This window comes from Malus domestica, chromosome 14 (genome assembly GCF_042453785.1).
Source record: "Malus domestica chromosome 14, GDT2T_hap1".
NCBI lineage: Eukaryota > Viridiplantae > Streptophyta > Magnoliopsida > Rosales > Rosaceae > Malus > Malus domestica.
The window spans coordinates 22290724-22318614 of record NC_091674.1 but is presented as its reverse complement, the minus strand read 5'-3'; the positions used below and the strand labels follow the sequence as shown (position 1 = coordinate 22318614).

The window sequence follows — 27891 nt, the reverse complement described above, 5'->3', positions numbered from 1 at the left end:
GATTAAGAAGCAAAATTACTCGAATGGATAGGCATAATCGACGAGGTCGATGTTGGGAATAACAACAGGGCCTCTTGAAGGACATGCACGTAAACGATTTTCTCATAGAAAGACGATTGTTCTCTGTAGGATCAAACATTCTCCTAAAACAATTTGACTGATTTGTGGATCAAATTAAAATCCAGAAATCAATCAAAACCCATAAATCCCAGAAATAAATCATAATGCATAAATCCCAGTAAATCAAAACCCATAATCGATTAAACCCAGAAATCGATCAAAACCAGAAATCGTTCAAAACCCACTAATAATTTCACGAATCTTCAAAACAAAATCGAAGAAAATGAAGAAGATGAAGTGGAAGAGGAAGCTCTGAGAGACTTATGAGGATGCGGCATTGGTCGAGGAATGGTCCGGCAAGGCTATGGAGCAAATCGAGACGACAATAGAGATGACGGTCTTACTAGTCCGCTAGAATTTAGGGGGTTTCGTTAAGACGATCTAGCGAGCCCTTTAGTCGAGGCGAGTGAAGGGTAATCCCACTAAAGCTAGTCCGGTTGTGTAACAAACATAGGACTGTCCTAATTTCTAATATAGTCTAGTCCAATGAAACCTTGTGAAGGGAAACAAACACACCCTCATGGTTTTTTTATCAAACTGTTGTGACTACTACAGTGTTCAAATGACAAACTGCTACAGGTATATATAAGAGTATGAAAAACTAATAAAAATGACAAACTGCTGCAATTTGTATTAACATTTCTGGCACAACGTGAAAAAAGGTCTGTATAAGGCCTCTGTGTTTTCTATAAAATCTCATCCAATGTTCTTCGACATAATCAAGATTCTAAAAGACATTAACCGCTAGTCGAGCAGCGAGTTGGGGCTTAGCACTTAGGCAACTAGGCCGACGTCTACGCCGACTAAGTGGATATAAGTAAACCTGATATATTTTGTGTAAATAAGTGTCTGTTTATACTTAAAATATATATAATTTCATTAAAAATTACAAAATAAAATGGCATTATATTATAAAGTATTGGAACATAATGAAAACATGAGAAACAAGGATATAATGTGTTTTTATGTAAGTATGCAACAAGTCTCTTATAATTTATTGTAAAATATAAAATGCAAAATGAAAGTTATCTATTTTCTGTCTCAATGAATCACGACCTAGGCTGGTGCCTAGACGGGTCTAGACGGATTAGGCGAGTGTCTAGGCGGTCTAGATAGACACCTCAGCAGGTCTAGACGACTTTTCTTAATTTTTAAATTCCTATACATTAATAGGGACGATGACCAATCACCTAGCACCTAGGCAGTGCTAAGCAGGAAATTTTAGAACATTGGTCCTAATGCATATCAAAACCGTAGTAGAGCATAAATCAAATTTTGTTTGAATAAGTTGACCAGGGAAACATTAGTTTTTAAATTACGATATAAAGGGGATAGAAAAACATCCACTGTAATAACCCAAATTTTCACAGAAGTCAGCACCGAACCTTTGTGTCCCATCTGTGGTACGATTATCCTTGGCATTATGTTTCACCTGCATATATATGTGCGATGCCCTAGGAAGCCGCAAACTTAAGCATCAGACCAACTAAATGAAAAGACCACGGACACCCCCAACTTTTCCACTCTTTTGTCGTTTGAAGAAGGGATGTGATATCCACATATCCCATTTTACTTCTCACACATCTTTCTAATTTTCGGCCGTCGGATTGGATGAATGGAAGAAGATCAACGAACAAAAATTAACAAAGGTATGTGAGAGGTAATTTAGGATGTGTGGATAGCACACCCCTTGAAGAAAGGGGAAGGGCAATATGGTATACACCCAGCTATATATATTAAGATTATGATTGAGGTTTAGACATATTGATTAATACCTGTAGTCTAACATGTTACGTTATATCGAGAGATTATAACTATAACTATTCGTGAAGTACTATCATATATGAATGCATGATATAAATATTCACATGTTAGCAAAATACAAGCTGTCAAACGTCGAGCAAAAAATTGTTTCTTTGTGTGATTTTAACGGTTGTTTTGCAATTTATTTATTAGTTTCAGTAGCCAAAGCATAGAATTTTCTAAATTTTAGTTTTCTTCTTTTAGTTTTTGTTCTTTACCATATATGTATGGACATGCACCTTAACTTAGCATATTAAAAACACGTAAAAAAGATAACAAAAGAAAGGGTTTTTTTTTTTTTTTGTCAAAGGATAAATTTTATTAAATTATAATAGAAACGTTTACATCTTCTGCAAGAATATTAAAAAGAAATTCAGAATCATAAGCATTCCACATGAACGAACCACCATGCCAGGTAGCATAAGAAGTCATTGCATGGGCAGCGAGGTTGCCACTTCGCTGAACATGCATAAACTTCACCTCTCTAATCTGAGACACCAAATTCTGAATATAAAAAATGAAGCATTCCAAATTTGCATCAATTGAGCATTCCCCATTTATCATGTTGATAAGAGAGAGAGCGTCAGACTCTATCTCTACCATTTCATAATGCATGTCCCTACATACCACCAAAGCTGCACGAATTGCAGCCGCTTCCACCATAGCTGCATCATTGAAAAACTCACCTCTCACCCTACCAGCCATGTGCAAAAGTCTCGCAAAATCTCGCAGCACCCACCCATAGCCACCTAACATTGATTTCCCACGCCATGCCCCATCACAGTTAATTTTCAAAGTCCCAAAACTAGGACGTTTCCATCGAACTTGTTGTCCAGCAAAAACCGACGTTGAAGGTTTCCAGCAGCGCTCCTTCTCCCTTGTCTTTTCTGGCTGGGCATTTCTAAACTCTTGAATATGGCTTCGTGATAAAACGATCGCATCCTTTGGAGTTCTATATGTACCTTCAAAAACCAATGCATTCCGACATTTCCATATTCTCGAAAGGCCAAAAACAACTTCCTGTAACAGCTCGTCTTTTACCGCTTCTGTTAGAATTTTTGGATCGCTGGGCCGGTCCCACTCTAACAACACCGATACTGTCCCCACTTAACCACCTGCACAATCCTCAGGTGTGGGGTTTTACCACAAAAAGCCTCGGTATTAGTTAGAGTGGGGTAATACTATTTAAACCCCTTTGATTTTCTTCACCCCACCGATGTGGGACAGTTTAACAGCTTCATCCTTAAACCGTGCTACAATCTTCTTCCAACTTTCCAGAAAATCCACCCCTTTGACGGCATCCACATCAATCTGTAAAGGGCAGCAATACCAAAAGACCCGGCTAAATTCACACCCAAAGAACAGATGCTCCTCCGTTTCCTCAAACGAACCACACAAAACGCATGTCGTCTCCACTCGCATCCTCCTTCGGGCTAGATTCCTCCGCACCACCAAAGTATATTGTTGCAACACCTCCATATAAAAAACTTCAGTTTATTTGGCACTCTTAGCCTCCATACATCCTGCCAAACACGGTCAGACACCATACTCCTACTTCCCATTCCCGTACCCTTCCTATCCAATTCCCCATTCGCTTGAAGATCCATAGCCACTCCATAGCCACTTCTGACCGTATACTCTCCATTCCTAGAATAATGCCAAATTAGTTTATCATGACAACCATCTAAACTAATAGGCAACCCCAGTATAAGTTTTGCTTCCTCCTCTTCAAAATAGTTAAGTACCAACTCCTTTTTCCACGATCCCGTAGAATGCTCAAACAACTCCCCTACCATCACCGGCATCTCCGCATGCCTAGACCGTATACGGAACGTGCATAACTTTGGAATCCAAGGATCATGTACAATCTTGATACTCTGCCCATCTCCAACTCTCCATCTTAGCCCCCGCTCCAAAATACGACGTCCCTGAAGTATACCTTTCCAACCCCACGAAGATCGCCTCCCTTGTTTTGCCTCCATAAATGATCTGTCCGGGTAGTATTTTTACTCGAGAACACGAGCCAAGAAAGGGTGTTAAAGTCACAAACTTGAGTGTTGTTATATATATATATATATATATATATATATATATATATATATATATATATATATAAAATATTCCACACTCAAGCAGCTCAAGATGGTCTCTCTACATGATAATGAAATCTTTAAGGAAAGCCTTTTCTCACATATAAGAAGAGGAGACATGAAATATCACTCCAATATTACTATTACCAACATAAACATGCATTATACTATAATCCATCAATATATTAATATACATGATATATTTATATATTATATTACAGTATGAGCGCCAACCTATAAGAAACTCTAGTCGCAAAGTATAGTGGGAACGATGACTAACTATGATGGAATGAATGTGCAAATAACGATGCTAGAAGTAACTAAAACAGAAAGAGGAAACATTAATCTTCCAATTTATTACTATGGTGACAAACTATGATGGAATGAATGTACATATATAAGACTGATGGTGCTAAAGCAACTTAAACAGAAAGAGGAAATCTTCCAATTTGTTACTATATCCAAGGTCTGCAGAACATGTTCAAAGTTCACGTTCCTCACGCTGCTTCTATTAATCATTTAAAAAAAAAATATCATCCTTATTTCTCTCATACACATACACTTCGCGTTCATCTCTAGCACAACAAAAAAAAACTAAAAGCAAAATGAAATGGCTATCAAATGACTCTCATATGTTATTTGTTAAATGTTATCACATATCTACGATATTGTTTCAACAGTCTCAAGAGGCAACTACACAATGGGTAAGTTGAAAAGACTATTCGCAATAGATTGAACCAAAATCGAGCTCTCTGTCCCTCCTGCTTCTCTACAACCCGTCTACCTCTCTCTCTCTCTCTCTATGACAGCATGGGTCTCACCCACCATGCTTGCAGCAAAGAAAGAAGGGTAAACTGTCATTTGACTGTTTGAACTATTACCCTAGTTGAAATTAACCTCTGAACTATTTTTTTGGTAAATTAACCCCTAGAATTATTTGAAATTAGCCTATTAATCTCTTGTTGATAGATTCCATCCACTATTTCATCAAATTCAAGGACAAATTAGTCTTTCCATTGTTAATTTTTATTTGTTAGTTATAACCATCAATAAAATTATGACATATGGACACAAAATAATGTGAAATGGTCCGTTATGTAACATTTGGTTTTTTATGTTTTGTTATTATGCTATATGTTTTACACATTATTTTGTGTCCATGTGTCATAATTTTATTTGTGGTCATTGTTGACAAGTAAGAATTGATGATAAAATGACTAATTTGCCCTTAAATTTGACGAAATGGTGGACAGATATAACTGCAAGGGGTTAATTGGACATTTAAATAGGTCAAGAGGTTTATTTACCAAAAAAATAGTTCAGGGAGTTAAACTGCAGTTTACCCAAGAAAGAAACAAATGATGAAACAACCTAACCCCAATCGCTCCGAAACCCTAAGGACAAAATGATTACCCTACCATACCCCTCTAACTTGTCATCCTCACCGTGTGATCTGAAGCCCAGATGGTCACTCTCGTCATTTTGACTCCCAAAGGACTGGGCTTAAACTAATTGATGCGAAAGCCCACAGAAGGCATTGTTGCAAATAAGGTGAAATTGGATGACAATTCATTGACTGTAGCTAAGCTACAGCCAATTCCTCTTCTACTTAAAAAAAAAGATAATAAGCAATTCAGCCCACTCAATACTGCAGGTTTTAAATATGTGTTAAACCCGTGGAATATATGAAAATGTATTTACATCCTCATGATCAATAAGGAAAAATATGTCTTAAACCTGTAGAATATCTTACATAGCTTATACCTATTATGGTAGGAACAAAATAAGATTCTTCAAATAGAAAGACAAAGGATGTAACACAACAGATAGCTCACCAAAAAGCTCTAGCCCTTTAATAGTGGTGACACATTGCCACTTGTTACACATGACCTTTTTAATTGTAATTTCTTTCTTCTCCTTGAAAAAAAACATGACAGAACAAATTTCAAAAACCACATACTTGTTCAATATCTGGAACTAAAATTTTCAGTTTTTATATATATAAATTATGATCACATTTTGATCATTTTTTTTAACAATCGATAATATCTACATTAAGAGGAGGATGTGGGTTTAGCTTCATACTGGGCTAGCAATAATATAGTTCAAATTCGCCTTTAACGAGAATCAAACCTGATACTCTTACTTACAAGTGAAAAGAAATATCACTAGATCGTAATACTAAGTGACACATTTTGATCATTGACATAAAATAGAAATCATTGTATATTTGCACAATCAAGGATTTATGGAACTTAGAACTGAGAGCCAGAGCTTCAACCTCTGTGAAACCACCCTTCTCTCGAACCCTTAGCGATTGATTCTTGCATCATCTATACCATAAAACTTGATCAATCAATCGAAGATTTATAAAAGTTTTGAATTTTAACCTCAAGTACAACATGCAGACCCAAAATTTGATCCAAATGAAAGTTGGAGAATCCTAAAAAGAAAAAAAGGTGCTCAATTACATAACTTGGGTATTTCTTAAAACCCCTAACCCAGGATATTTTAAATTCTTAAATTTTCTGAGCAATGAAACACTATCAAAACTAACATGATTAAAGAAACTGCTAACAAAAAATTTTAGAGGTCATAAACTCTATAATAGGTCACGAACCATTCAAATCGAGATATGATTTCTACAATCTGAAATCAAAGAAATTAATAATTCATTTACTAATCTGTAATCAGAGAAATTGAAATAAAACATGAAACCATAGCACATGCTTCAGAACATTCACAATTACATTAACTCATTGGATTTCATTCTAGAATTTGATTTAATGGGTTTTTGTGGGGTCTTTCAGCTGGTTGAGGCCTAGACGGTTGGTAGTAAATTAATGGTTAGATTCAAATCTAGGCGAGCCAACAAAGGTAGGGGAGTTAAGAGGTACAGATCTCTCCTGATAATTAATATGGTAATAAGGGAAGCAACCACTTGCGTCGCATCACATAAATGCATCTGGAATTCAATTTTCACCAGATTCAGGTACTTCCTCCCAACAACCTATATTGCAATTCTAATTTCCTTACTTCAAACAATACGGATCAAGTTTAAGGAAAAAAAGAAGAAACACTACCCATCTGCAATCTCAGAGAGGGCCGTTACAATTTACCTCCAGTACACCTCTGAAAGCACCAATCAATCCCCAAGTTATACGAGGAGACAAATGGCACACCAAGAAGTGGAAAAGCTTGTGGTCCACCTTGAAAATTCTATAGACCTGTTGGCTATGGAGCATGGCGTGAAATTGGTCGGTACGACTCTGGTGAAAAGGACCCTCAACAAGTGGGGAGTCAGGAACATTCTTAGATCCACTTGGAAGGACTTCGGAGAAATAGATGTTAAATGGGTCAAGGAGAATACTTTTGTCATTACGGTCAAAGATTCAAGTATGGCAACAAAGATTCTTGAGCAGGTTCTGTGGGCAATGATGAAGAAAAACTTTTCTGTGAAGATGTGGCCATCGGAACTTGCTTTAGAGGAAGTCAGGATGGAGATTGTCCTATTTTGGATCCAGATCAGGGGGTCCCCCTGGGCCTCACTACGAAACCAAATGTTCGTCGTCTAATGCAGGAGGCTGGGGAGTTCATAGAGATGGAGGACCCCATCAAAGCTCTGGGTTTTCTAAGGGTGAAGCTCAATATCAACACCTCGACCCCTTTAGTTAATGGATGTTGGCTAAGAAGAAAGTAGAACAGAGACACTTGGGTGGAGTTTAGTTATAAACGTATACAAGATTTTTGCTACCAATGTGGGTGTATTGGTCATGCAAATACGGAGTGTATGTTTGAGCCAAATACATGGGGGCTGCTGGCTATGGAGAATGGTCCAAGGCAGCGCCAATCAGGGGGATAATGGAGGCTATAAGGCCCATGACTGTTGGGATGGGTGACATGAGGCATGTTGGAGCTGTGAGAAATAGTTTATTACCACCTTCTCAGAAGGTAGAACGTACGTCAAGGTCGGAGACACAGGTGATGGGTAGCAACAATGTCTTGACCCCTGAGCATGGAGATTTGTCATCGCCACCATAGCGGGGGAGGAAGATATGGCACAGGAAACCAAGAATGGACGTTGGGACGGCGGATCTACCCCATCAATGAGCTGGGAGGCCTGACCTCTTGGAATGTTAGACAGGAAGGGTGTTCCTAAGCTCCTAGTATTGTTTTACCTAGGCAATTGGAGAACAGACACACAATGTCGATCAAGGAAATAAGTGAAGAAAATCACATTCTCTTGGGTACTGAAGTTGAGGGCTCGAGTGGGGTGGAGATACTAAGAAGGGAGCTAACACCAGTTGGTAGTCCTATGAAGAGAAGAGCAGAAGTACAGGGTATTGAGTTGATGCAGTCTCCACATAAGAAAAACATGGCTCTCGAAAGCACTGAGGTGAGAAAGAAGACTATGGCAAAAAAGTTGAGAGAAATGAGTGCTCAGGAGATATGCTTGATGGTGGAGCGAGCTATCTATGTTGAAGATGAACTTTAGGAAGTCCCAATTGAGTACCAAGATAAGTGGGAATTTATGGAAGAGGTCTTGGAGGCCAAGAGGATTGCTCTTATAGCTAGGAAAATATGCAAGACAGCTCGAGGTGGTGGCGGCTGGCCCTCAACAGCCGCACGTTCGCCATGATACACCTCTTCTGGAACTGCCAGGTCTTAGGTTAGACAAGGCAGTTCGAGCCCTTCATAGGCATATAAGAAAGTAGAGACCCTCTATGATCTTTCTATTGGAAGCGAAAATGAAAGATCATAGAATTGATGGAGTAAGGAGGTAAATGGGTTTTGGTAGGGGTTTTAATTTGCCTCCAATTAGGAGAGCTGGGGGTCTTAGTTTGTGGTGGGATGACTTGGTAGAGGTAGAAATTTTATTCTCTTTAAAACATGTGATCGATGCTCATGTGCGGGAGAATGATGCTCAGTTGTGGGTTTGAGTTAACGGTATATATGGTACCTCATATAGACGGAAAAATGAGGAATTTTGGGGGTGGATGACTTCCCATTTCACTCCCACCGAGATGCCTTGGATTTGTGGCGATGATTTTAATGAATTTATATGGGACTTTGAAAAAGCCAGGGGGTCTACAGTGTTATACAATCGGCCCCGTTACCCTGAGGAGTTTATGAATGCCATGGAGTTGATATATCTGGATTTTAATGGCCCTGCTTTCACATGGAGAGGCACGAAAATGGTATGTTGGTGGAAGAACGCTTGAATAGGGGGCTGGTCAATAAAGGTTGGCAGGACCTTTGGTCTAACACCACGGTTACCCACGACATGGTCTTAGGTTCTGATCACTGCCCACTATTTATCCAAACTGAGGAGGAGTGTAAAGAGGTAGTGAAAAATTGCTAGGAAAAGCTCGAGGATGGGAGTGCCCCGGTGCGGTGGGTGAAAAAGATTAACAATCGTCGATCCCATTTAATTAGGTGGAGTCGTGACAAATTCAAGAAGCGGGGAGGACAGATTGAGGTACTTCTCGGTTAACTTTGTGATCTACAAAATAATTGGGGGATAAACATGGATGAGATTCGGGAAAAAGCCAAGAGGAGAGCTACTAACAGCAACGATCTCAGGTGAAGTGGTTGAGAGAAAGTGATGCAAACACGATGTTTTTTCACCAATCTACGCTGCAGTTACGTAGGAGAAACAAGGTGTTAAAGATTAAAGACGAAAATGGTGTTTGGGTGGATGACCCCAGCCGGGTCCATCAGTTGGTGGATGATCACCTTATTAACACTTTCATGACCAGGGGAAGTAGAAGTTGGGGATCTCTGCTTGATTGCCTGACTCTGAAGGTTTCGAACTAGATGAATGAGATGTTGAATGCTCCGATTCTGAAAAAGGAGGTCAAGGCTGCTATAGTTCACATAGGTGGTCTCAAAGCCCCAAGACCAGATGGATTTTAGGGAGTTTTTTTATCAATCATTTTGGGAAAGCATTGTGGGAGATGTGAATGCGTTGATTAGAACCATGATTAATAGAGAGGATGACCCAAGAATGATTAATTCTACTCACATCGTGTTGATCCCAAAGGTGCAAAATCCTGAGTCCGTAACTCAATTTTGGCCTATAAGCCTTTACAAGTACTCTTACAAAGTCCTATCAAAAGTTTTTGAAAATAGGCTAAAGCCTATACTGCCGGACCTTATTTCACCAACTCAAAATGCTTTTGTTGCGGGCAGGCAAATTCAGGATAACATCGGTATTGCCCATGAGTTGTGTCATTTCCTCAAAAAGAGGAAAACAAAATGCAAGTTTGAAGTTGGTTTTAAACTTGACATGCAAAAAGCTTATGATAGAGTGGAATGAGATTTCCTAGATGTGATCATGGAGAAATTGGGATTTAATGATGTCTGGAGGAAGCTATTTACGGGCTGTGTATCCTCGGTGAATTTTGCTGTCATCCTTAACGGGCAACCAGGAAAAAAGTTCACCCATTCGCGTGGTCTTTGGCAAGGCGATCCCCTTTCTCCATATTTATTTCTTTTTGTGGGTGAGGTTTTGTCCAGAATGTTACATGGGGCTGTGGAAATGAGGTTACTGGATGAAGTTAAAATGAACTCAGGAGGGCCGGTCATCTCCCATATTCTTTTTGCAAACGATATGTTAATTTTCCTAAAAGCAGATAAGAAGAATTGTAGGAATTTGGTCAACCTATTGGAGACTTATTGCCTGGCCTTGGGATAGGGAATCAATTTGCAAAATTCGAGTGTGTTCTTTGAGGCCAGCATCTCGACTTGTGTTTCTACTGAGCTTGGCGATATCTTTGGCATGCCAATGATGAATAACCTAGGTACTTACTTGGGGGTTCTGGCCATCTGGGGGCGCTCAAATAAAATGGGACTGGCTTATGTGAAGGGTAGACTTTTAGGGAAATTACAAGGATGGAAACAAAGCTTTTTCTCAAAAGCGGGGAAGGAAGTTATGATAAAAGTCATTGCCCAAGCTATCCCCGCTTATCCCATGAACATTTTCAAGTTCCCTGCCGGGGTGTGTGCTGAAATGGATGCCATGATTGCTGGATTATGGTAGGGGGACTCAGGTGGGGCTAGAAAAATTCATTGGGTTTCAATGGAGACATTGGGCCTCCCAAAGAGTATGGGTGGTTTAGGTTTTAGAAGTTTTCAGGAATTCAATAATGCTCTTCTTGCCAAATAGTGTTGGCATTTTATACACGAACTAGATTCGCTTTGGGCTAGAACTCTTAAGGCCCGATATTTCCCGAACTGTTCTTTCTTGGAGGCTAAAAAAAGAGGTTGGGCCTCTTGGGCTTGGACCAGTCTCCTAGCAGGACGTTAACTGTTTCTTGATGGTGCTCATTGGCAGATTATGAGTGGGATGGATGTTTGAGTTTGGGTCGATAGGTGGCTCCCTTCCTTACCGTTGGGACGCCCCACCCCTTCTTGCACGGTTGTAGTGATTGGGAACACTTGGGTTAGCTCCCTTATCTGCTCGGACTTTAGAGAATGGGATATCAACTTCCTCCTCCCGTTATCTCTATTCGGGAGATATTTCGACAATCCAGGACACTCCCATTGGTGTTTCTTGAAGGAAGGATCGACTTATTTGGGCTACAAGAAAAAATGGTAATTATTCTGTTAAGTCCGAATATCTATGGTTGCAATCTCGATCTTTCACTTCTAGGGACCATAGACTTTCCTCTTCCCGAGCTGTAGTTGTTGGGGTTTGGAATTGTATTTGGAAATTTGAGGTGCATTCGAAGATCCGTCATTTCCTTTGGAACACCCTCTATAACACGACGACTACTATGGCAACTTTATACAGAAGGCGATCCGCTTCCATTCCTATTTGCCCAATCTATAGGTGCCAAGAGGAAACAATTGAACATCTTCTTCTTTTTTGTCCTTGGGTAGCTCTCATTTGGCTTGGTGGGGTGCTAATGTATCAAGTGATCAGAGATAGTAGCTTAATTGGGGTGTAGTGGTTGCAGGCTATCGTCTCCTCCAACCTAGGGTCCAATGCAAACAATAGCTGGGTGCGGGCATATGTGGGCTTCTCTTGCTGGCACATATGGAAATCCCGATGTGAGTTTGTGTTCAACCAGGTGCTCATCAATTCCTCCAAGGTTATTGCAACAATTTCCATCTCAATGGGGGAATTCGTTGTTGCATGAGGTAGTTTAAATGACACAGGGATCTCGGCTTCGGTCAGGGTGGGGCAGCACCTCAGATGGTCTTCTCCAACGGCTCCTTTTTATAAGGCTAATGTTGATGCAAGTTGATCACGGCTAAATAATACTGGTTTTGTTGGGGTTGTGGTGAGAACTGCGGATGGTAATTTTTTTGCAGCGGCAAGATACTCCATTGCGGCTTCAAGCGTCGCAGCGGCGGAGGCCTTTATGCTGCTTCATGGGTGTGACATGGTTTCCTCTTTAGGTTTGAGTTCGATTGTTTTCGAGTCTGATTCATTGGAATCTATTTCGTGCCTTAATGTTTCGATGGATGATGGTTGTTGGGAGGCTTTCCCGATCTTGGTGAAAATCAAGGAGTTGGGTGAGTCTTTTCAAGACTATCGCTGGTCTTGGGTTCCAAGATTAGCCAATGTAGCAGCAGATTCTCTTGCGTCGGCAAACAATCCGGAGATGTGTGATGTCATTTGGGCTGATAGACCCCTATCTTCGTTGGTGCATGTTCTGAACAATGACAACTTACCTTGTCCTCATTAAGTTTTCTTTGGTAGTGTAAGGGGCGACGCCTTTGCATGGTTGCAGTGTCCCCCGTCTTGTACCCCTCTACGCTATTCTTTCTCTGTTTGCTTTGTTTGCCTCGTTTGTAGGCTTTCTTTGTAAGTTCTGACATCTTTGCCCTGGAATGAAAATTCTCTGTTTCCAAAAAAAAAAAAGAAGAAACTTTACAAAATCCAAGGCTTGAAATCAAACAATTATGCCACCAAACAAATTATTAGAAGAAGAACTGGATGCTTGTTGTGCCTAAAACTATCAAATAACACCTTATCCTTTTATCAGTCATTTGAAACATTAACATTCTAGGACGATTTGACACTACACCACACAACACAACAAAATTTATTCGACAAAACCAAAAAATGAATCCAAAACCTCCACCAAAATACATTCACCCGTTATTACCTAAAGCTTGACATTGATTGTCATTTGCAAATGTGGTTTAGATAATTAAATTTACAGTTTGTAATTTACATATTTCAATGTAAATATAATTTTTTATGTTCACTAAATAAATTAAAAAAAAAAATGAAAATAGGAAATATCACCTATTTAAGTATGCGGTGGGTTTGGCCCTGCATTCTTAGTTGTGTGAGATACATGGTGGATATTAACTAATTATGCAGTATGTCATGTTATATCAATGTCAACATTTCATTTTACTAAAAATAACCCCAAAGATTGAATAATAAAACACAACTTACCAAGAATAAGCCTGCACTGCATCAACATGCACCCAAAGGAAAAATAAAATTATAAACAAAATCGCAGAGAGCAAACATGCAGCAAAAACAAAAAAAATGTTAGAAATACCGACCTTTCACTGCGATTCTAGCGGAAACATTGAGGCTGATTCAACCTACAGATCAGGCACCACCCTCTCCTAAAACCAAACCCAAACGCAAGAAAGCTAAATAACAAATGAATTGATTCGATAAATTCACAAAATTAGCCACTTGAAATCGATCGGAGACTCACCAGGAAACCCAACCTTTTCTACCTACCATTGTAAAATAAAATTGCAATACTCCAAGCAATCCAATAATCACCAGAACCTAAACCTTTCCCAGTCATTCAAATTCACTGTTGCATTCATCAGTTTGCTCATTCATTCACACACAGTTATGAAAATCTTTTCTACGACCGTTGGGAGTAACGTTTAAAAAAAAAAATTAAAGAAAATGAAATCCCTAATCTGGAATTGTGAAGGGACACAACTTTAAAAACAAATAATAATTCGAAGATTTTAATAATTCACCAACCAGAATACTCACATCCTTCGGGTTGATGACTGCCAAATGCAAGGAAGAGAAGATACATACATCAAAAGGGCCACGGTGGTTAGCAGACATATTATAAAAATTACTGTTAAGCACTCGACTACAAATCCTAGAGTCTACAAACCTTACCACGTGTCAATCGTTTATTGAACAGGATGTGTTGTTAGCACTCAAGCCCAAGAGAAGAGCCCAACCTAAAAGACTAGCCTGATAGGTGGGAGAACCCCAATGACTTAAGTATCACTACACAATTGCTTGTGTAGCTGATGTGGGATCGTAACATTGCCCACCCCTTCGGAAGCTGACGCCCACATCGGCCCTTACACTGGTGGCTTTCACTCGGCGGCGCCCTTTGGTCGTCCTGTTAAGGTAGCCATTTCCAGGTCGTCCCTTTCACAATGTTGGTTAATCTAGCTTTGATACCAATGTTAGCACTCAAGCCCAAGGGAAGAGTCCAACCCAAGAGACTAGCCTGATAGGTGGGAGAACCCCAAGGACTTAAGTATCACTACACAATTGCTTGTGTAGCCGATGTGGGATCGTAACATGTGCACTTTTAAATTTTTAACAAAACGTTTATTAGACAATAATGCTACTAAAACTAAAACTTAGTTGCATAAGAGAATCTCTCATTTGACACCATCCAATATCATAGGGTCTTAAACATACATTAGATAATTTGCATAAATAAATATATAAATAAAAAGTGACAATGCATTTTGTTCAAATTTCATAATTTGACTATCCAATCTAGTGATATTTTATTCATAGATTTTGAAACTCAATCCAATTGGACATAGGCTTGAAATTTAGTCCAAGCCAATATCAATTGCATTAATTGCGTCAGGTATATATGCTTGAAGGCTAAAGCCTTCTCAGAAATTGGAGCAATCCTATATCTCAAATTTTATTATTCAGTCACATTGTTTCCCAGATTTCTCATACATAAACATACGATTCGAATCCGATCACGCGAATCGCTACTGGACTTCTGACAATATGCTCACCATCTGTCCAAGTTAGGCTCCCAAACTTGTAACCTCCATTCACTCTCTGGGCAGAGAAGAAGGTAACTTTGAAGGAAAGAATTTGGCTGGTTATATTGAAACTTAAACTTTGAGGCTCAACTGTCATTTTTACGCCAGAAGGAGCCTGCACCAATACCGTATACTTCGAGTTAATTTGTCCCACATTTGTCACGGTTCTTGTCACAGTTGTCGCCCTTTCGAGGTTTGGAATTGTGATAGAAGGGAGGTTGAGGTTCATTCCATGACTTTTCGTTGAGCAATTTATTGTGTTCTTGGTTAATCTAGTAATCGATGCGCTAGTGTCACCGAGGGAGCAGAGGAACTGAATGTAATCCTTTGTACTACTATCGAAGATGAGCCCCGGATCGATAGCCTTGTTGGGATCAACATGTCCTCCTCCCATGTCGAAAGGGTCAGCTACCTTGCGCATCAAGCCTTCAGCCGAAATACTTGTCCCATCTGTTCCAGTTTGGGAAGCTGCAATTTTCATAAAAGTTGAATGGTTAGTGTTGAAATTACATATGGTGTTGATTATTTTGGTTTTATGACTTGCCAGTAGTGACTAGAGCTGATTTTATTGCAGCAGGAGACCAATTTGGATGTGCAGATTTAATGAGAGCTGCTATTCCTGCGACATGAGGGCATGCCATTGAAGTTCCCGATAGCAGAGCATAACCGCTGCGATGTTCAGTGTCAAGTGGGCGAAATGCAGCTATGATGTCTACTCCCGGTGCAGCTATGTCCGGCTATGTTCATAGATCAAATGACATGATGAAAATATGAAGATAAAAAACATATTAGCACTTTTATTTATTTATTTATTTCGCGAGCCTTGCAGTACCTTAAGCACTTCTGGTGTCATGGAACTAGGTCCTCTAGCGGAGAAAGACGCAACTCGTGGAGAGACCCATTTCCCAATGGTAGTTTTTGGATCACTGAGCTTTGCAATCGAATGCCTTCATAGCGTAGTGGAAAAATTAGTTTGTGTCATATATGTGAACATTTAACTTCTAACGTTGTATCGATCTTCATATGCCTTACCTTGCTCTTCTGATGTAGGAAAGTACTTGTGTCCCTACTTCATAATCTACACTGATGCATGGAATGTCGCATGAACTGAGCCCGTCATCACGAAACTGTGCGAATATAAGTCCAACCCCTCCCGCGTCCTTGACGGTGGTTGCAGCAGACTCGATGTCCTGTTGATCTGATTTTGAGAAACAAAGTACTATTTTCCCTGAGGCTAATGTTGCATTGAGACTTCCAGGCTGACAATCCTTGCTTGAAGTAACATGGAAGATTGTGACACAAGGTACATAAACACAAAGATAAACCAAGATAATAATTGAAACAAAAGAATATGTCTCACGCTGAATCATCTGTTGGGTCTATAGCTATGCGTTCAGAGTATGTGATGCTAGCGAATTCACGGTTGTATTTTCCAGCATCAATAGATTGGCCCTGCAAAACACAACCATTGCAAGAAATCTTAACCAACTGCTTTATATTCTAGACGTTTAATCCCAAGGATGATCTAGTTTACCCAAAGAGTTTGATTGTTTCCGAGTGTAATGGCTGTCGGAAAGGCCCTGTCGATTGTGGTGGCTGCAACAGTGATGAGCCATGGGGCAGTGTTTACAATGGTTTGTGAGATAGGGCCATCATTTCCTGCTGAGCAAACTACTGTAATTCCCTTCGTCATTGCATGAAACGAACCAATTGCGATTGAATCACGCTGATCAACGTATGAGAACAAAGGAATCTCATTGCCCACAGAAAGAGAGATGATGTCTACTCCATCATGAATGGCCTTGTCAAATGCCTTTAGAAGATCAGCATCGGTGCATCCTTCGAAGGCCCAGCAGGCCTTGTAAATTGCCAAGTGAGCAAGAGGGGCTCCTCCTCTGGCTAGCCCGGAAGCAAGTCCTCTGTAGTTGGCATTCTTCACAAAATACCCAGCTGCTGTAGAAGCTGTATGAGTGCCATGTCCAATTCCATCCCGCGGTGACAGAAAGTCCACATTGTCGGTTTTGTTGAGATTTTGGAACTGATTCATCGCACCTTTTCTAAACCAGCGTGCACCAATAATTTTTTTGTTGCAATTTGTGGAGTTGAAGTATTCCCCCTGCTGGCAAATGCCTTTCCAATGTGATGGGATAGGACCCATGGCGTCATCATTAAAGCTTTCGGATTCAGGCCAAACACCTGCACAGATAGTCGCATTGGTATTCGACTACAATTTTAACTGTACTAGTATTTATCTGAAGGTATGTTTGTACCTGAATCTATTACACCAATGATAGTTCCTTTGCCCATGCTCTTTGTTAAAAGATTGTCCGACGAATACTTATGAATCCCAATGAAATCCCAACTTCGGGTTGTGTGGAGCTTGTGAACGCGATTCGGGATCACTTGGACAACTTCAGGAAACTCTGCAGCTTGCTGTGTTAGTCATGATTGCTGATAAAATGGTATGCTCATAATGTAATCTCTTGCTAAATACAATACCTGCTATTTCTTCTGCCTGAGATTCCGTTAATCTTGCAGCAAAGCCGGAAAATCCATACTTGTAGCTGTATATGATCGATCTATATGCATCTTGTTTGCTTCAAATAACCCAAGGGAGATTTTTATCTTTGTCTTCCATATCACCGAATGCAAGTTATATCGACATTAGAACTAAAGAAACGAATAATGTAGGATAAAGCCATACCTTCCAAACAAGGTGGTTAGCATTTTATGATGGAACTTTTTTGTCAACGCAGGATCATCATATTTCTTCTCCCCCAGATATACAATGTGCACCTGAAAACATTCCTTTGTCAAAAACCCGTGTCCAAAGAACGAAAAGAAAAAAGGAAATGGAGCTAAAACTTGAAAATACGCAATACACTCACTTCGCTTGTGGCATTAACAAATGTTACAGAGACATGGAGATAGTGTTGAAGTAAACAAAGAGCAAGAACCACAAGAGAGTAGTTGTTTTGTCTGCACATCCGGTTTCTTCTTGTATCCGAATCCATCAACGTATGGATCAAAGACATGAAAACTCTTGTGATTTCCTACTGCAGGTATTGCTTGATGGTAAAATCTGCAGACTTTTATAATCCAGCCATTCCCTGCATCTCCAAACTATAATGCAATAGTCCTAATGGACATGTGAAAAGTGGAAAATCCTTTTTACTGTTCTACTTCTGCCCTTTAATATTTGCTCAATCCATTGAAAAAGATACAGGACCAAAGACTTTCCAGTGTAAAGCTCCACATACGAAAATCATGCTTTACCATGTGAGGGTATCATTTCGGGTAGAAATTTTTTGCTCAAAACTTTGAATAATTTGCTTTTATCTACTTCCCCAGCCCTTTGTTGTGTCAACTTGAACGGTAGGGCACACACTTTCGGTGATGTATGCCGTCAACCAAGACCACCATTGCCAAGCATAATCTTTTCCAGCTCGTACAAATGAAGAGATTCTTTGGACAAGATATTTGTTCTTCATTAAAGGACGGATATTGGGTTGATAATGCATTGAGAAAATATTGATAAGTTTTGGGCTGGTTTGGTGTTGCTATGCTTTGAAAAAAAACTGGTTCTGCTGTGTTGTGAGAATAAGCAGCTGTGAAATAAAGCAGCAGAGTGTTTGGTAAACTTTTTTTTAAAAGTGCTTTTGAAATAAAGAAAAAACAGTATTATAGTGTTTGATAAATTTTTATGTAAAACAAATGTGAAAAAAAGCTGGTTTTTCAAAGCTGGGTTTTGCAGCTTTGTGTTTTTGGCTTTTTTTTTCATCTAAAACTGTGGAAAAAAAAACAAAAGCTGAATGTTTACCAAACATAAAAAAACTCCCAGTTTTTTTTGATAGCCACTTTTTTTCAGAATCACCTCAATACTAAACTAGGGCTTGATGTTGACATGCATCAAGAGAAAAAGTATGAGAATATGTATCGTATTATACACAAAGAACAGACGTTCTGCCTAGAGAAAAAAGTATGTCAATGTGTGTTATATTATACACAAAGAACGTACGTCATTTCTAGAGAGAAAAAAGTAGGTCAATGTGTATCATATTATACACTTTGTTGTCTTGGCATTTTTGTTTATGTGCAGTGTAATTGAAGGATGTAGAGTTTTAGGTAAATCATTGTGGTGCTGTAGTGTATTGAAGTAGGGCCCCTTATACACCTTTATTGGACTGCCTTTTATTTTTGGGGTCGAAATTGGACTGCCTTTTTATGAGAGGGCTGACGTGAGATTCCCCAGCCCACAAAGTTAAGAGCGCTGCTTTTGCCTTACATTAGTGGGACTCGGTATTCTTTTTCAAGATAAAGCAGGATTGTTTTGGGACGAAAGGCATTTCTGTAGAAGCCCCATAATGTTTGAAAAAGGAAGCATGATGACAACATAAGGTGAGTGTGATGGAGAAAGTTGATTATATCACCAGTTGTATATAATTATATGTTAATTATGTATTACGTAATTAGATTTTTGCATTAGTTGTATATAAATATATATCTATTTTTCTCATCATATGTTACGTGACGAGAGAGATAAACATTAATACTATACAACTTCAGTGACATTCAAGAATTTCTCGAGTAAGATGACGTTAGAAAAGTTGCGGTTACAACTGACATTTTTCAGACAAATTGAGCATGTTCATCATTAAAACTTAATGCTAAGAAAATTTGGTGAGATTCCTAAAGCAGGTTTTAGCCCCTTAATCTCCCCACTAAGGAACCTGGTTCTCTGTTCCCCATTGCACCCACACAAAAAAAGAGAATCAAATTCCTTTTCTCTCCACTTTCATGAGAATTTCAATTCCACTTTGAAAGACAATGGAGTCTATAGTTGTTCATCAAGCATTCATACACTCCCTCATATTATTTTCAACTGTGCATTGTACAATCTACAAACTATGCTCACAAAAGAGAGGGGAAGCAGACCTAATCTTTGGAAATATTCCCGTTATTATACGTACTCACTTATTCGATCATGTGTCTATATTAATACAATTTACTGGATGAGTATATGATCTGCTCAATTGTCATCAGTATAGGATCGTATGATTTGTGTTCTAACAGATATGGGACTTGTCACAGCATGCACCCCATCAGTCCATGTCAGGCTTCTGAAAAAGTATGCTGTGTTCACTCGGTAGGTTGTGGAAACCGCAACTGAAAAGGAAATTGTCTTAACTGTAGAGTTGAAGACCAATGTCTCTGGCCTGACGACTACATTGATGCCTGGTGGAGGGTCAATTTAGGCTTTGTATGTTGAGTTGCTAGGACCAACGTTCGTTACACTTCGAGTGGGTGTTATAGGATTTCTTAGATTTGGAATGGTAATTGAAGGCATGTTCACATCAAGAATTGAAGCCTTTGGAAGTTGGAACAGGACATGATATGGCTTGTTTAACAAGTAGAGAAATAGCTGAGGTATTGTAGCCAAACGCACAAAGGTAGCTTATGTAGTCATTGGTGTCCATATCGTATGAGGCCAGGGTTCGCTGCCTTGTTCAGGTTCAATAATCCTCCTCCATAATCAAATGGATCCGCAAGCTTTTGCGCTGCCCCATCAGCAAAGATTGGCTCTCCAAATGGATCAGTCTTCCATGCTGCAAAAAAAAAAAAAAAAAAAGTTTTGCTATTATTAATGTGCTGATCTAATATCGAAACCATCCAATTTCGCTACATTATCAACACTTACTAGTGGACACTAACTATTATGGTTGTAGATCAACCTGTTGTGACTAGTGCTGATTTTATTGCAGCAGGGGACCAATCAGGGCGCAACGATTTTAGAAGTGCCACAATGCGTGCAATGTGGGGAGTTGCCATTGATGTCCCTGATAGCAAGGCAAATCCTCCATCCATTGCGGGATCATAAGAACTGGCCGCTAATATACTCACACCAGGCGCTGCTATACTTGGCTGCGACCAACAAAAAGCTATATTCAGCTTAATCTAAAGGTGCATTGCTTAACAGGACTAATGTGGTACCAAATTCTACCTTCAAAATTGCAGGAGCGATGGAATTAGGTCCTCTAGCAGAGAATTTAGCAACTTTACTCGATACAGGCTTTCCCTTCAGTGTCTTAGACGTGCTCAGTTCTACAATAGGAGATTTGTGTACCACAAAGAACAACAACAACAACAACAACAACAAAGTCTTTTCCCACTAAGTGGGGTCGGCTATATGAATCCTAAAACGTCATTGCGCTCAGTTTTGTGTCATGTCCTCCGTTAGATCCATGTACTCTAAGTCTTTTCTTAGGGTCTCTTCCAAAGTTTTCCTAGGTCTTCCTCTACCCCTTCGGCCCTGAACCTCTGTCCCGTAGTCACATCTTCGAACCGGAGCGTCAGTAGGCCTTCTTTGTACATGTCCAAACCACCGTACCGATTTTATCTCATCTTTCCTTTAATTTCGGCTACTCTTACTTTACCTCGGATAACCTCATTCCCAATCTTATCCTTTCTCGTGTGCCCACACATCCCACGAAGCATCCTCATCTCCGCTACACCCATTTTTTGTACATGTTGATGCTTCACCGCCCAACATTCTGTGCCATACCGCATCGCTGGCCTTATTGCCGTCCTATAAAATTTTCCCTTGAGCTTCAGTGGCCTACGACGGTCACACACCACGCTAGATGGACTCTTCCACTTCATCCATCCAACTTGTATTCTATGGTTGAGATCTCTATCTAATTCTCCGTTCTTTTGCAAGATAGATCCTAGGTAGCGAAAACGGTCGCTTAAGTATATAAATGGATAGAGACATGAAAGTAAACACAAGATGTACGTGGTTCACCCAGATTGGCTACGTCCACGGAATATAGGAGTTCTCATTAATTGTGGAAGGTTTACACAAGTACATAGGTTCAAGCTCTCATTTCGTGAGTATAAGTGAATGATTTAGTACAATTGACATTAGGAAATATTGTGGGAGAATGATCTCGTAATCACGAAACTTCTAAGTACCGAAGTGTGGTATCGTCTTCACTTGCCTTATCTGTCTCATAGGTAGATGTGGCATCTTCTCTGGAAGTACTCTTCCTCCATCCAAGGGTGGTATCTTTAACTGGTGGAGATGCACAAGGTAATGTATCGATTTCACTTGAAGCTTACTTGTAGTTTCAGGCTTGGTCAAGCGCGATACAAACCATGTAGTAGGAGTCCCCCAAGTCGCCGAGCTAGGGGATCTGCTGAAAGAGGTGACAGATAAGGTAAGCAATCAGAGCTCCAAGCAACCAGTCCTAGATCAGAAGTTTGATTTCGAGTTCCGGCTGATTGTTCTCATTCTCCCTATCTTGCAGGCAGCATGAAGGATAAAGAAAAGAAAAATGAGAAGAGATGATATGAGATACTTTTGCTTTTGAAGAAGTAACTTTTCAACAGGCTTATTCTTGAACTGGGCTGGAGGGTTTTCTGGTTTCCTCCAGAGTGTAAGGCCGACTAAAGAATTTGAGGGTCAAAACAAGTCCATCAAATCTAGAGTACGTTCAACCCTGCTGATATGGGATACTTTTGGTTTTGACAAAGTAGTGGATGTATCGGCACGTGTGCTGTTACGCTTATCTCCACATGCTTCTTTGTATCCTTCTCACTTGCCCTATCTGTTCCTCAGACAGATGCGGTATCTTCCCTGGAAGCATAAGATGTTGAAGATGAGTACTCGAGAGCAATGCCAGGTAAGTAATCAGGTAAAGGGTTCCAGGCAGTCAGTTCCTGACTGGAAGCTTGATTCCAAGTGCTGTCTGATTGCTCTCTTTCTCCTTGTCTTGCAGGTAAGAACAAGGCCAAAGGAAAAGACAGGGAAAAAGCATGATATGGGATACTCTTGCTTTTAACCCTGATGATATGAGATATTCTTGCTCTGGTATAGCTTGTTTGCAGAGGTATTATCGGGGGGAAAGAAAGCTGAATATTTCGAAATGCTTCGTTTGGAGTGCCCTCTCAGATATGAGAAAGGGTTGAGCATTTTTGCAGGTCTGCCTGTCCGTTGGGGATGTAGGTCGACATATATAGGAGTCTCCCTAGTAACAAGTAGTAATGCTATTCCTTTACCCTGCTTGGTCATAACACGGTAGTGAGAGCTGACAGCTTCACATGTTTTAACTCTGTCAGAGCACTTTGAAAAAGTGGTATGTGGTATCTGGAAAGCTGTTGTTGTGTGTGAAGATTACAAACAAGCAATCCTGTCGGGGATATGGCTCTCGAGATTTGAAGAATGATGCCTCTTCGATTTTTGAGAAAGCAATCCTACTGGGGGTCTGGCTCTCGAGATTCGGAGAGCGGTGTCTCTTAGATTTTTGAGAAAGTAATCATATTGGGAGTCTGGCTCTCGAGATTCGGAGGGCGGTGCCTCTTCGAATTTTGGAGCAAGCAATCTTGTTGGGAGTGTTTTCTCGAATGTGAGTAAAGGTTGGGCATGTTTGCTAGTCTACCTTGCCACGGAGCATAGAGGTTGACACACATGGACTTTCCAATTATCTAGCAGTGGTACTGTTCCTTTACCCTTGTGGGTAATAATATGGTAGCTAGACCTTCAAAATTTATGTGTCTAAACTTTGTTAGTGTTGTTTCTTTGCTATTTTTTTACCCTTCTTGGTCAGAGCGATGTAGTGGGAGCTGCAAGCTTCACGTGTCTCAACTTTGTCAGAGAATTTTGGCAAAGTTATCTGTGGTACCCATGAGCTAATGTTGCGTGTGGAAAGTGGGTGATTGAACAGTAAGATTCATGTGCTTTCTACTTCACCAGAAATCTTTGACAGAATGCCCGTAATTTCCGCAAAGCTGAGTGTGCGTGTGACAGGTGCTGACAAGGCTGAAAAAGTAGGTGCCTCTTCGATTTCTGAGATCGGCCCTTGTGGTCTCTGAGCAGCCCAGCTTTTGAGAAAGCAAGCGCCTCTTCGATTTCTGAAATCGGCCTTCGTGGTCTTTGAGCAACCCAACTTTTGAGAAAGCAAACGCCTCTTCGATTTCTGGGATCGACCCTCGTGGTCTCTGAGCAGCCCAGCTTTTGAGAAAGCAAACGCCTCTTCGATTTCTGAGCAGGCGCCTCTTCGATTTCTGAAGCTCCGTCGAGTGCAGATTTTTATAGAGGTTGGCATTAAGTTCCAAAGCACACTTGAATCTCCACCAGTAAAAGCTCCATTCTTGCACTTCTAAGATCTTGATTTGTCCGACCTCTTCTCTCTTTAACACCTTTGAAAATGTCTGGCCCCTTCGACCGTCGTTTTGACTTGAACCTTGCTGAAGAGGCAGCCACGCCTTCTCCAGACAACATATGGCGCCCATCCTTCGTCTCCCCTACTGGTCCTCTTACCGTTGGGGATTCCATGATGAAGAATGATATAACCGCTGCGGTGGTGGCCAGGAACCTTCTCACTCCCAAAGATAACAGACTACTTTCCAAACGGTCTGATGAGTTGGCTGTTAAGGATTCTCTGGCTCTCAGTGTTCAGTGTGCAGGTTCTGTGTCTAATATGGCCCAACGCCTATTTGCTCGAACCCGCCAAGTTGAATCATTGGCGGCTGAAGTGATGAGTCTCAAACAGGAAATTAGAGGGCTCAAGCATGAGAATAAACAGTTGCACCGCCTCGCACATGACTATGCTACAAACATGAAGAGAAAGCTTTACCAGATGAAGGAATCTGATGGTCAGGTTTTACTTGATCATCAGAGGTTTGTGGGTTTGTTCCAAAGGCATTTATTGCCTTCGTCTTCTGGGGTTGTACCGTGTAATGAAGCTCCAAATGATCAACCTCTGATGCCTCCTCCTTCTAGGGTTCTGTCCAGTACTGAGGCTCCGAATGATCCCCCTCCGGAGCCTTCTCTTTCTGGGGCTCTACCGACTGATGAGACTTCTCCTAAGCAACCTTTATGAAGGCTCCCTCTTGTTTGTTTATTTTGACTCATGTATATGTACATATTTGTAACTTATCGGGGATATCAATAAATAAGCTTTGCTTCATTTCAACGTATTGTGTTAAATACACCAAAGCCTTCTTCGCTAAGTTCTTTGAATTTTTCTTTTGTTAAAGCTTTGTGAGTGGAGCATGTAGGTTGAGGTAGTGTTCCCTTAATTTCCCGAGTGAGGAAAACTTCTCGGTTGGAGACTTGGAAAATCCAAGTCACTCAGTGGGGTCGGCTATATGAATCTTAGAACGCCATTGTTCTCGGTCCTGTGTCATGTCCTCCGTTAGATCCAAGTACTCTAAGTCTTTTCTTAGAGTCTCTTCCAAAGTTTTCCTAGGTCTTCCTCTACCCCTTCGGCCCTGAACCTCTGTCCCATAGTCGGATATTCTAATCGGAGCGTCAGTAGGCCTTCTTTGCACATGTCCAAACCACCGTAACCGATTTTCTCTCATCTTTCCTTCAATTTCGGCTACTCCTACTTTACCCCGGATATCCTCATTCCTAATCTGATCCTTTCTCGTGTGCCCACACATCCAACGAAGCATCCTCATCTCCGCTACACCCATTTTGTGTACGTGTTGATGCTTCACCGCCTAACATTCTGTGCCATACAGCATCGCCGGCCTTATTGCCGTCCTATAAAATTTTCCCTTGAGCTTCAGTGGCATACGACGGTCACACAACACGCTGGATGCACTCTTCCACTTCATCCATCCAGCTTGTATTCTATGGTTGAGATCTTCATCTAATTCTCCGTTCTTTTGCAAGATAGATCCTAGGTAACGAAAACGATCGCTCTTTGGTATTTCTTGATCTCCGATCCTCACCCCTAACTCGTTTTGGCCTCCATTTGCATTGAACTTGCACTCCATATATTCTGTCTTTGATCGGCTTAGGCGAAAACTTTTAGATTCCAACACTTCTCTCCAAAGGTTAAGCTTTGCATTTACCCCTTCCTGAGTTTCATCTATCAACACTATATCGTCTGCGAAAAGCATACACAAAGGAATATCATCTTGAATATGTCCTGTTAACTCATCCATTACCAACGCAAAAAGATAAGGACTTAAGGATGAGCCTTGATGTAATCCTACAGTTATGGGAAAGCTTTCGGTTTGTCCTTCATGAGTTCTTACGGTAGTCTTTGTTCCTTCATACATATCCTTTATAGCTTAGATATATGCTACTCGTACTCCTTTATTCTCTAAAATCCTCCAAAGAATGTCTCTTGGGAGAATAATGATTCTAAAATGATTATAGTGGTGAAAAAATGAAGATATGTTGTGGAACGAATGTAGAACATTATCTCAGTGCCAAGTTCGTTGTCAACAACAATGCAGGGGAAGTCATTGCTGCAAACACCCAAGAGATTACTAGGATTCCTTGCAATAATCACCCCAACTCCGCCTGCACTTCTAACAGCAAATACGGCACTGGCAATTTGTTCTTGCCCGGGTTCTGTTGTGAAGCAAATGACTACATTTCCAACCACTGGTGTGTTATTAAGTCTCAGGGACCCGCAGACACTGCAAGTGAGTATTTTGTGGTATGGTTTTGGTTCCCAAAATTGGGAGAAATTTACTTACAACGGGGATGCCACTATGGTGGTATCCAAGCCAATCACACACTGCCATGCATTTTAACTTTCCAGTACTGCAGTGTATGATTACCATGAGATCTGCCATAGTTGTTTCAGGTAGGTTTTTCTCTTCGACATCACCAGCAAACAAGAGAACAAACAAACTCTAAAAAAAGTGCAAATAAATACATTACCCGTACGCTGTAAGGAAGAGTTCTTGACCTTCTGGATACACCAAACCAGTAAAACCAACCTCTTTTCCTACAAACATGGCTTGCCCCTAAAATGTTTATCAAACAAATCAATGAAGAAAAAGGAAAACATTATGCTTAATCAGAAAAGGTTTAATCATATTACTGATCAATTTGGAGAATTAATTTGCAACATATTTTGTATGAGTTGCCGGTAGAGTGTTGTTATTTCCGAGTGTGACGGGCATGGGGAAGGATCTGTCGATGGTGGTAGCTGCAGCACTTATGATCCAGGGTGCTACATTCGCCACTGTCTGAGGATCAGGTCCAACATTGCCTGCGGCAAAAACAACAATAATACCTTTGGCCACGGCATGGAATGAGCCAATGGCTTTTACGTCGTGCTTATCAACCTCTGCAAACATAGGATTAGGATCGCTTGGGCTAATAGAGAGCGACAATACATCTACACCATCATTTATTACTTCATCAATAGCTCTAAGCATATCAGCAGCAGCGCATATGGAATTTGGCACATTCCAACATGCCTTGTACACGACCAAATGAGCCCGTGGTGCACCACCTCAGACTAATCCTAGGGTAAGCCCTTTGTAACTTGCATTGGCCACAAAGGAACCCGCAGCGGTTGTGGCAGTGTGTGTTCTGTGTCCTTCTGCATCTTTTGGAGACAAGAACTCCGGAAATTCTGTGGTGTTGAATGGTTGCTCATTGTCAGCAAAGAATGCATCTATGAACCACTTTGCTCCTATAAGTTTTCTGTTGCAGTTTGTTGTGGCGTTGAAGTGCTCTCCTGATTCACATCGGCCCTTCCAACGGGTAGGGACTGGCCCGACCCCGTCATCATTTAGCATTTTCGACTCTCGCCATATTCTAGTGTCAATTATGCCAATGACAATCCCTTCTTCCATGTTGGTCTCATGCATAAAATTGGTTGGGGGAATGAAAAGAAAGGCCTAGGTTGTTAGCGTTAAAACGAATTTTAACCTTCCCTGTGAGCTGTGACTCACAGGTAATATGGAATCAAAACTGTTTACACCAATGAAGAAGATGATGTGGTGAGAGAAAGAGATGAAGAATGCAGAGAATATGACTCTGCAAAATGATTTCACTGTTTCATTCCACCGAGAGTGAGTGAGAAAAGTC

The 27891-nt window shown here is 40.5% G+C and overlaps 2 protein-coding genes and 1 pseudogene across 2 annotated transcripts; all 3 read right to left on the bottom strand.

Annotated features, from left to right (window-relative positions):
- Nucleotides 1–2244: 2244 nt before the first annotated feature.
- On the bottom strand, nucleotides 2245–3728 carry LOC103454919 (uncharacterized). Its single transcript, XM_008394515.1, has 3 exons — nucleotides 3444–3728; nucleotides 3138–3234; nucleotides 2245–3005 (listed from the first exon to the last, which is right to left on the bottom strand). The coding sequence occupies exons 1-3, from the start codon at nucleotides 3726–3728 to the stop codon at nucleotides 2245–2247; spliced, it is 1143 nt and encodes a 380-aa protein (XP_008392737.1).
- An 11015-nt stretch (nucleotides 3729–14743) lies between these two features.
- On the bottom strand, nucleotides 14744–18354 carry LOC103454838 (subtilisin-like protease SBT3.10). The gene is made up of 10 exons (XM_008394432.4): nucleotides 17933–18354; nucleotides 17749–17840; nucleotides 17544–17641; nucleotides 17315–17467; nucleotides 16579–17240; nucleotides 16405–16496; nucleotides 16077–16316; nucleotides 15877–15991; nucleotides 15589–15781; nucleotides 14744–15512 (listed from the first exon to the last, which is right to left on the bottom strand). The coding sequence occupies exons 1-10, from the start codon at nucleotides 18077–18079 to the stop codon at nucleotides 14947–14949; spliced, it is 2358 nt and encodes a 785-aa protein (XP_008392654.1). The 5' UTR covers nucleotides 18080–18354; the 3' UTR covers nucleotides 14744–14946.
- Nucleotides 18355–20073: 1719 nt separating this feature from the next.
- Nucleotides 20074–27671, bottom strand: LOC103454837 (subtilisin-like protease SBT3.4; annotated as a pseudogene).
- Between the last annotated feature and the right edge of the window lie 220 nt (nucleotides 27672–27891).

What these genes read in the sequence shown, in the direction of transcription:
- LOC103454838 (XM_008394432.4), bottom strand. Translation starts at nt 18,079, where the DNA reads ATGTCTTTGATCCATACGTTGATGGATTCGGATACAAGAAGAAACCGG. An exon ending in TTGTTAATGCCACAAGCGAA is followed by an intron (nt 17,841 to 17,932) that starts GTGAGTGTATTG and finishes GAATGTTTTCAG; the next exon opens with GTGCACATTGTATATCTGGG. An exon ending in GAAACAATCAAACTCTTTGG is followed by an intron (nt 16,497 to 16,578) that starts GTAAACTAGATC and finishes TGTGTTTTGCAG; the next exon opens with GGCCAATCTATTGATGCTGG.
- LOC103454919 (XM_008394515.1), bottom strand. Translation starts at nt 3,728, where the DNA reads ATGCCGGTGATGGTAGGGGAGTTGTTTGAGCATTCTACGGGATCGTGG. An exon ending in CTGACCGTGTTTGGCAGGAT is followed by an intron (nt 3,235 to 3,443) that starts GTATGGAGGCTA and finishes TGCCCTTTACAG; the next exon opens with ATTGATGTGGATGCCGTCAA. An exon ending in TGTTAAACTGTCCCACATCG is followed by an intron (nt 3,006 to 3,137) that starts GTGGGGTGAAGA and finishes CGGTGTTGTTAG; the next exon opens with AGTGGGACCGGCCCAGCGAT.